The sequence below is a fragment of the Stigmatopora argus genome, chromosome 20 (assembly GCF_051989625.1).
Source record: "Stigmatopora argus isolate UIUO_Sarg chromosome 20, RoL_Sarg_1.0, whole genome shotgun sequence".
Taxonomy (NCBI): Eukaryota; Metazoa; Chordata; class Actinopteri; order Syngnathiformes; family Syngnathidae; genus Stigmatopora; species Stigmatopora argus.
In genome coordinates this window covers 7,762,942-7,772,100 of record NC_135406.1, presented here as the reverse complement: position 1 = coordinate 7,772,100, position 9,159 = coordinate 7,762,942, and the positions used below count along the sequence as shown (strand labels likewise).

General features: G+C 38.8%; 1 protein-coding gene across 1 annotated transcript; it reads left to right on the top strand.

The window, feature by feature from the left end:
• Nucleotides 1-2,033: 2,033 nt before the first annotated feature.
• Nucleotides 2,034-8,402, top strand: LOC144065985 (uncharacterized). The gene is made up of 3 exons (XM_077589253.1): nucleotides 2,034-2,368; nucleotides 2,962-3,128; nucleotides 3,785-8,402. The coding sequence occupies exons 2-3, from the start codon at nucleotides 2,972-2,974 to the stop codon at nucleotides 5,572-5,574; spliced, it is 1,947 nt and encodes a 648-aa protein (XP_077445379.1). The 5' UTR covers nucleotides 2,034-2,368; nucleotides 2,962-2,971; the 3' UTR covers nucleotides 5,575-8,402.
• Nucleotides 8,403-9,159: the final 757 nt, after the last annotated feature.

The window sequence follows — 9,159 nt, the reverse complement described above, 5'->3', positions numbered from 1 at the left end:
CCTTTTACACCCCCCTCATGTAATTAAAACGTTCCCCCTTTTTAACAAAACATGCTACCATTCCATAAACGTGGAGGCAAATCCAATCATTGTAACAACCAACTGCGTCTACTCGAATGTAAAATAATAAAAAAACTAGCTTCATAAGATATTGCAAGGCTGGCGAACAAGACACAAAGAGCCAAATTGTTAAACTGTCTGACTGAACCCTTATGGTCCCCTAAAATTATAAAAGCGTTGTTGATTCGTTTCCTGTCTCTTATGTCTTACACTCTACTGGGACCATGAAAAAAGTGCTAAAACAGTGAATTTCACTGGATTCATCTGTTGAAGGCATTTTTTTCATTGATAATACGGTTCCAGACTCTGGGTTAAAAGTTCTCTTTAGATTTTTTGTCCGAACATTGTCACCTACCGGAAATGTATCTTGATGAAAATATTTGGAAAAACTCAAATCTGGTGCTGTGGTTTTTGCTTGTTTAAACATGTGCTGCTCCCGCTCTGACAAAGAAGTGGGTTGTATTTGAAGGAGTTCTTCAATTGCACAGTCATCACTGACATTAAAGTTCGCTGACCAGAATGTCAGATGGTTGCTGTGTTTGACATAGCTTTCGCGAAAATGTATAAACTACCATTTCAGATGATCATGCTAGATCAAAATGATAGTGCATTTTTTTTAATCTCAGCTATGATTTTGCATTCAAATATTTTTTTTCTTTGATTGAAGAGTTTTTTTATTATAGTGAGGTTATGAATTGTTTGAATGCACATCAATATTTAGACCAAGGGATTTCTTTTTATTGAATAATAAGACAATAATTACAAATAGAATCAATGTAACTCCATTAAAGTAGTTTAACAATATACTCGTGATGAAAAAATAATCCAGAATTATCAGAGAAGAGTTATTTTTTCAATGATCCACAAACTGGTTCTTTTTAATTCTGCTGGGCAAAATGCCACCCACCTACTACTTCATGTTTGGCAACTAGCACCTTCTTAGGCTACTGTAGCACCATCTTTGCAGTGATGTGAACGACTGTTGAAGGAAGAGCACTCTGTCTTTCTTCTCGGGTACGATTAATTTCGGATGTGGAAGATGTTGGGTGTCCAAATACAGGCTGGAGGCGAGAAACAGTGACTTCAAAGCTTTTATTACAGAATATTCTGAGCACAGGTGAACCACAGGCAAGGCTGTCGTCCACAAATGCGCCGAGACAGACAATTTACATTCATTCACCTTTATTCTCTCAAGAGGGTGGTACCGAAAGCGAACAGGGATGGGATTTTCCCCTACTTCAGACAGTAAGCTATTTGTTATGAACCGGCAAATAGAAGATAACGACAATGTTGCAAGTCTTCCAGGATAAGCCATTTGTTATGAACCGGCAAATAGAAGATAACGACAATGTTGCAAGTGTTCAAGGACACATCTGGCTACAGGACAGAGCTCTACAAAGGAGAAGCTTGAGACTCATGGAGTCATGACTAGAAACAGGCAAAATACACATTTCAATATGAGACCCACTTCACGACCCAGCTATTTGCAAAGCCCCTCTTTTTAGGCAATGAATCGAATATTTGTCCCAATAATATTGGGACAAATATTCGATATATATATATATATATATATATATATATATATATATATATATATATATATATATATATATATATATATATATATATATATATATATATATATATATATATATATATATATATATATATATATATATATATATATATATATCAGTGGCAGGCCGTTAGGGCCTTCAAGGCCTTCTCTGCTGGCCTAAGAAATATCTGAATCATATTATATTTTGTCCATCAATACTTATTATTCCAAATGGTCTGTTAGCTTCCTTTCATTGCTTTTCCCCCTAGTTAAACTGCTTCCAGATGTGTGTTTTCATATTGAAGCATTTAACCAATCACATTTCGAGTTGGCAACCCCACAATGATTTTTCATAGGCGTTAGCATTTTGCTGGCTGGGACATGTCATTGCTTTCACAAACTATGATTGGCTAGTAGGCGGGCCAAAGCAGTACCCAGGCAGCCGAGATCGCAAACTCCACAAGTCGTCGAAGAGCTTGTTTATGCTTTAGCTTAGCTTAGCTAGCAGCTATCAAGGGAACAAGTCGACGAAGAACTCGTTGTAGGTTTCCTGGCTATTTTAGCTCAGCATAGCTAGCAGCTATCAAAGTCGCCGCCATCATCAGAATTCACGTGTGGAAATGTCGGCAAAAACACAACGGTCAAAGCTCCAGGAGGAACTTTTTGAGGTCAAAAAGGAGCATTCAACTCACGAGCAATCGACAGTTTGCAACATAACGCACGAGAAAGTTGTTCTTCATAGACTAGAAGGTGGGTACACTTTTTATTTCCATATATTCCCTTAAAGGTATTCTATTGACATGACACTATAGTAGCGTACGTACATTTTCATGAATTTGCACTAGCACCATTCGAAGAAAGACGTAATAAATTATATTTCTATTTAAATATAACCACTCTAGGAGGGAACGAATAAGTCTCAACGCGTGTTAATACTTAACAACGGCATTAAACAGTAGCTTTCCTTTTATTGTATCCTTATCACAAACAAACAATGTATTTTTCAAATTACGCAAAGCGCGAGCGTCCCCCAGAGGCGTTCAAGAGTCATCCCTGCTACTCGCCCTCCATTTTTGGCTACATGCTTGAGAGACATAACACTTATTTGCATGCTCTTAATTGAAAATTCAAAAAATAGAGATGTAGATGCACTAAACAACAACGAGAGCAGCCTTCAAACAATGGTGTCAAAGTTGCGGCCCGAGGTCCAAATCTGACCCACTGCTACTCCGTGGTGCGGCCTGCGAAAGTACTTCATATTTAATGCTAAAATTCAAATGCAGCTTATAAATAAACAGAATGTTAACTATCATCAGAGATTATCACTACATCACTGTGCACAGACATTGAGGTATGGTCCTCCAAGGCAAGAGCGCTTCACCTCATAGAACTACCAGTACCATCAGAGGAGGGGATCGAGACCACCTTCGAGCGCAAGAAGGCCGAATACTTGAATCTGGCAGCCGAGTGCCAGAAAATTGTCTGGATATGCACCATCCACCCAGTCGAGGTTTGCTGCCGAGGCTACGTTGGGCTTCTCCCACTGTTTTTAATCCCAACATTCATTCATTCATTTTCTGATATGCTAAATCTTGTGGAGGGGGTGCTGTAGCCTATCCCAGCTGCCTTCGGGCCAGAGGCGAGGAACACCCTGAATCGCTGGCCAGCCAATCGCAGAGCACGAGGAGAAAAACAACCATTCACGCTCACACTCATACCTAGGGGCAATTTAGAGTGTCCAATCAGACTATACCTCTATTTCAATCTCATTAATCCCCCAAATAATAATAAACCCGCTACTGAAAAAAAGATAATGCTTTTTTTAATGCCTCCCCTTGGGGAAAGCATTTTAAAAGAATTAAAATGTAAAACATAAAAGAGAATGTTTACAATGAAAAGGCTCCAAAAAAGATTTGACTAATTTTAAGGAGCTACATCACCAGTGAAGAAACTTTTCTGACCAATAGTGCCATACTTTGAAAAATGCACCTATAAACAGTTTTAAACTCATGTTGCTGTTGACGAGAATACTACAGTAGTAATTACTGCATTGTGATGAATTGAATGTATGGCGCCCTCTTCCGTTTGGTTTCATTTCTGTGAACAATAAATTTAGTTATGTTATAATTAGAAAATTGTTAATCAATTATCTTTGTATCTTTGCAGGTTTCAGAAATGATCTTGGTGCTGATGGGCAGGAGTCTGTTGACCTTGAAGGGGAAGTTGAGCTCCCCCAAATCAAAGAGGAGGAGCCAGAGTTCCCTCAACAACAAATGGGTGACGAGCAACTTCCAATCAAAAGGGAGGAAGATGATTTCACCTGGTCACTTGGTGAGTTCGTGAAGAGGGAAGATGTTCTGGGCGTGGCAAGTGGAGGGGCGGAGCCTGCAAACACCAAAACATGGCCCCTAATTAAAGAGGAGGAGCCAGAGTTCCCTCAAAAACAAATGGGAGAAGAGCAACTTCCAATCAAAAAGGAGGAAGATCATTTCACCTGGTCACCAGGTGAGTCCGTTAAAAGGGATTATCTGGGCGTGGTCAGTGAAGGAGCGGAGCCTGCAAACGCCTCAGCATGGCCCCAAATTAAAGAGGAGGAGCAGCCAGAGTTCCCTCAACAGTGCAAAAGAGAAGAGCAACCTCCAATCAAAAACGAGGAATGTGTCAAATGGTCAACTGGTGAGCCTTTCAAGGGTGAAGATGATCTGGGCGTGGCCAACAGAGGGGCGGAGCTTCTGAACGGCAGCTCTCCAGAAGGATGGCGAGCAGAAAATTTAATTGCTCCTTTATTAGATGGCAATGACTTGCTTTTTGACGATGATGTTGAAGATGTTAAGAAAAATCCCAGTGGCGACAAACTTTGCAAATGCTTTCAGTGTGGGAAAACTTTTGGTAAAAAGTCTTCTTTGAAAACACATATGAGGAGCCACACTGGGGAGAAACCCTTATCATGTACAGTTTGTGGTAAAACATTTACACACAAGGGAAACTTAAATAGACATGCAAGAACCCACACGGGTGAAAAGCCATTTTCGTGTCCAGTTTGTGGTCAAGCATTCACACAAATGGGAAGCTTAGTTTGTCATGCAAGAACCCACACTGGTGAAAAACCATTTGCGTGTTCAGTTTGTGGTCAAACATTCACAGAGAAGGGACCCTTAATTAGTCATGCAAGAACACACACTGGTGAAAAACCATTTGCGTGCTCATTTTGTGATAAAATATTTACAGAGAAGGGAAGCTTAAAAAAACATGTAATAACCCACACTGGTGAAAAACCATTTGCGTGTTCAGTTTGTGGTCAAGCATTCACAGACAAGGGAAACTTAATTAGTCATGTAAGAACACACACAGGTGAAAAGCCATTTTCGTGTTCAGTTTGTGGTCAGACATTTACACAGAAGGGACACTTAAATAGGCACGAAATAATCCACATAGGTGAAAAACAATTTCCGTGCTCAGTTTGTGGTAAAAGATTTACACACAAGGGACACTTAAATAGTCATGCAAGAACCCACACTGGTGAAAAACCATTTGTGTGTTCAGTTTGTGGTCAAGCATTCATACACAAGGGACACTTAAATAGTCATGCAAGAACCCACACTGGTGAAAAACCATTTGCGTGTTCAGTTTGTGGTCAAGCATTCATACACAAGGGACACTTAAATAGTCATGCAAGAACCCACACAGGTGAAAAACAATTTCCGTGCTCAGTTTGTGGTAAAAGATTTACACAGAAGGGAAACTTAAAAATCCACATAAGAACCCACACTGGTGAAAAACCATTTGTGTGTTCAGTTTGTGGTCAAGCATTCGCAGATAAGCGAATCTTACGATGCCATATAAGAACCCACACTGGTGAAAAACCCTTTTCTTGCTCGATTTGTGGTCAAGCTTTCTCTCAAACGCACCAGTTAAAAAGCCACACAAGAACCCACACTGATGACCCGCCCAGTTAATGTTCAAACATTTTCACAGAAGGGAACCTGAAAAGAAAACTTAACATCACACGGATGGCATACTTAAAAAGTCATGCAAGAACACACACTGGTGAAAAACCATTTGCGTGCTCAGTTTGTGGTAAAAGATTTTCAGAGAAGGGAAGCTTAAAAAACACGTAATAACCCACACTGGTGAAAAACCTTTTTCGGGCTCAGTTTGTAGTCAAACACACACAAGGAAAGCTTGAAAAGGCACACAAGATTCCACACTGCTGAAAAAACGTTTTCGTGTTCAGATTGCGGTAAAGCCATTTCTCAAAAGCAAGATTTACAAAGACACAAGAACCCACACTGGCAAAAAAAAAATCCTGCTCAGTTTGTGGTCGAACATTTTCCCAAAGGAGAAGCTTAAAAGAACACATTAACCCACACTGGAGAACAATGTTTTCCTGTTCAGTCTGGCCACAGATTCGCTGCAACGGCCCAATTAAAAAGCTACACAATTGAATAACCTGAAAAGAAGATTTAACAACCCGCACAGGAGAAAAGCCCTTTTTTGCTCAATTTGTGGCAGGAATATCTTAAAAACACAATTACCCACATTGGTCAGAAACCCTTTTCCTGCTCAGCTTCTTGCCAGAGATTTAGTCGTAAGGATAGACTTTAAAGACGCAAATGTGGTGTGATAAGCAGTGGCCAATGACGGCTTTGCTTGCTTTATCAATTTCTGTATGAAAGATCATTATAATTGCAGTATACAGTGGTACCTCGACATACGATCGTAATCCGTTCTGAGACTGAGATCGTATGAAGAGATTCTCGTAACTTGAGCGGACGTTTCTCATTGAAATGAATGGAAAACAAATTAATTCGTTCCAACCTACTGAAAAAACACCAATAACAGGATATTGGATTGGAAAAAATGTTTTATTTCCTCTAATTCGCCATCTATTAACAAATTAACACATAACTAGTGGTTTAATAGTAATAAAATGTGTTTAATCTAACTAAAATTGGGCAGATTACGCCGACGGGAGACAGAGACGTGTGGGGGGGTGGGGTTCGTTTTTTTTCCACGACAACACACTCGTAAACGGAACAAACAAATTTAAATTGACTTGGATTAATATATACAGACTCAAACATACGTTTAATGTAACTTTACACAATAATGAATTCTAATTTTGTTGTAATCTTTTGTTACCTTCGTTTTCCGGGTTGGCGGTTTGCCACGCCTCCACCCTCACGTTCGCTATCGATGGGCTGTTTGCTGTTGTACTACATATTCCCTTCAAAATATTCCGAAAATGATTCACGCAAATGTCCTCACAATAGGATAACCCACGACCACTTGCCAACGAGAAAAACTGCTCATAAAGACCGGCTCGCAACTCCCTCGTTGAAATGGCTCTGGTCGCAGCCGCTTTGAGAGAGAGTTGCGACCAGAAATATTACAAAGAGGGAATTGCGAGCCAGTGCCGCTGATGTTCTTAGGAGCAGCGAACGAGAAGTAATATAATACTCCTCGTATTAGATAATAATAAAAAACAGGAAATGCAACAGCTGAGCTTACCCACGTATTGATTGTGGGTAAAGTTTTATTCTGAGAAAGAGTGCCATTGCCTGTCGGTGTTGTGTGCACGAGTATACTTCATTACCCAGAAAGCCCTCTTTTTCCCGCGCATGCGCGTTGTGCGTTTCCTGGTCTGAATAACTCATTCGGTGCTCGTAGATACACGAAAGATATGCAAAAAAGACAGTGCCATGGCCACCTGGCTTGGCTTCATAACGAAATTTTGATCGCATGACGGGCGAATTATTCGATCGAAATTTCCGTCGTAAGACGAGAATATTGTATGACGAGCGGTCGTATGACGAGGTACCACTAATTGTATTTTGCATTCTGAAAATCTTGTTTACACTTTTTAATGTGTAATATCGATCCACACTATTCAAATACAGTAAAACCTTAAGATACGAGCTAACTGCGGGATCGAGTTTGTATGTCAATTTACTCGTGTCTCAAGTGAATTCTTCCCATAGAAATGAACAAAATACAAATTAATCCGTTTCCATCCTAAAACCCCCCCACCAAAATTGGTTCTAATTAACTACCGACTCACAATTGTGAACCATCTGGTATGCTCATATCTCAAATTTATCTCATATCTCAAGGCAAAAAAAATGCTCAGAATTTTCCTCGTATCTCAAATTTCTCCTATGTTGGAACACTTGTATGTCAAGGTATTACTTTTTAAGAAAAATTAGTGCCGTTGAAGATTTTATTGACCTCACAATTCTATCCGAAATAGTAGAGCCTAAATTAGGAAATTACAAAATAAATGATCAATAATGTGATCTAATTAATATGGAAAATGTCTTCACAGTTAAAGACATGCCTAAGAAATTTGAAAAATTGCAGTTTTTGTCTATTGAATTTGCTAGCAAATCCAATAAGAATATTGAGTGTTATTCAAACATTGTACATTTTACTGACAATAATTGATATATTGAATCTAGGATCTAAGAAACATTAGTAGAAATATGGTGTGAAAGACGATGAATTTGCTCAAAATAAATAAGTAGTACAATGTCCTTATACTTTTGTCAAATTATAAGATGAATCACGTTTTTAAACCGATTTAACGTGTCATCTTTTGTGTAGTTCCATTAAAGCTCTTTTTGGTGAAAAATACTTTTTGGGTCTTTTTGTTGACAAAATCAGCCTTCCAAATTCCAAGGTGACAAAAGAGAAGCGTTATTTGCTAAGATTTAAAACTAAGAGGAAAATCAATACATTAATTTGAACAATTGGATAAATTAATATATAAAAGATTGTTTTCTTTCTACAGGTGTGAAAATACGGAAACTTCATGTCTGAAGTTTTTATTTTATGTGTAACTATTGGAAAAACATTAAGACAGTTTTATTGGAGATGATAGACAAACTACAAAGGGAATGTAATGTTAAATGTTTGCAAAAAACTACTAGATTGGGGTATTATTCGTTTTAAACAACTGTGCGATACACATTATTGAATGAATTTGGAGTTCTTGATTAGCATGCATTTTATGTGGCTTAATTGCTGTAAAGGGTACAGGCTTAATATATTAATCCTTGCGAACAGGGGGGGGGGGGGTTCAATTGTATTTAAAAATATACATTTATTCATTTTCCAGGCAGGAGAGGTGGTTTTTAAACTCCTTTGAAGAATCCAGCCTGGTTACCCTTTTGTATTTTTTTTCCTTTTTTTTAGGTTACACAGTCTTTCTATTGTTTTGGAATCATGTCGACCTTCTTATGGTTACTTGTGAGAAGTAAGTAAAGTTTGTATATGGAGGAAGCCAGTCTAGCTATGTATTACAGTACAGTAGTACCTCGACATACGAGTGCCCCGACATACGAGCAATTTGAGATACGAGTAAAATTTCGAGCAAATATTTATCTTGAGATATGAGACGAATTTTGATATACGAGCATACAGCGGACCCGAGAGGCTGCTCATAAGTACATCATGGGCACTGTTTTTCCCGTCGCAAGTCCCTCGTGTAATGTCTCTACAAGTACTGTGTTTTTTTTTACGTTAGTCAGTGCGAATGGCGG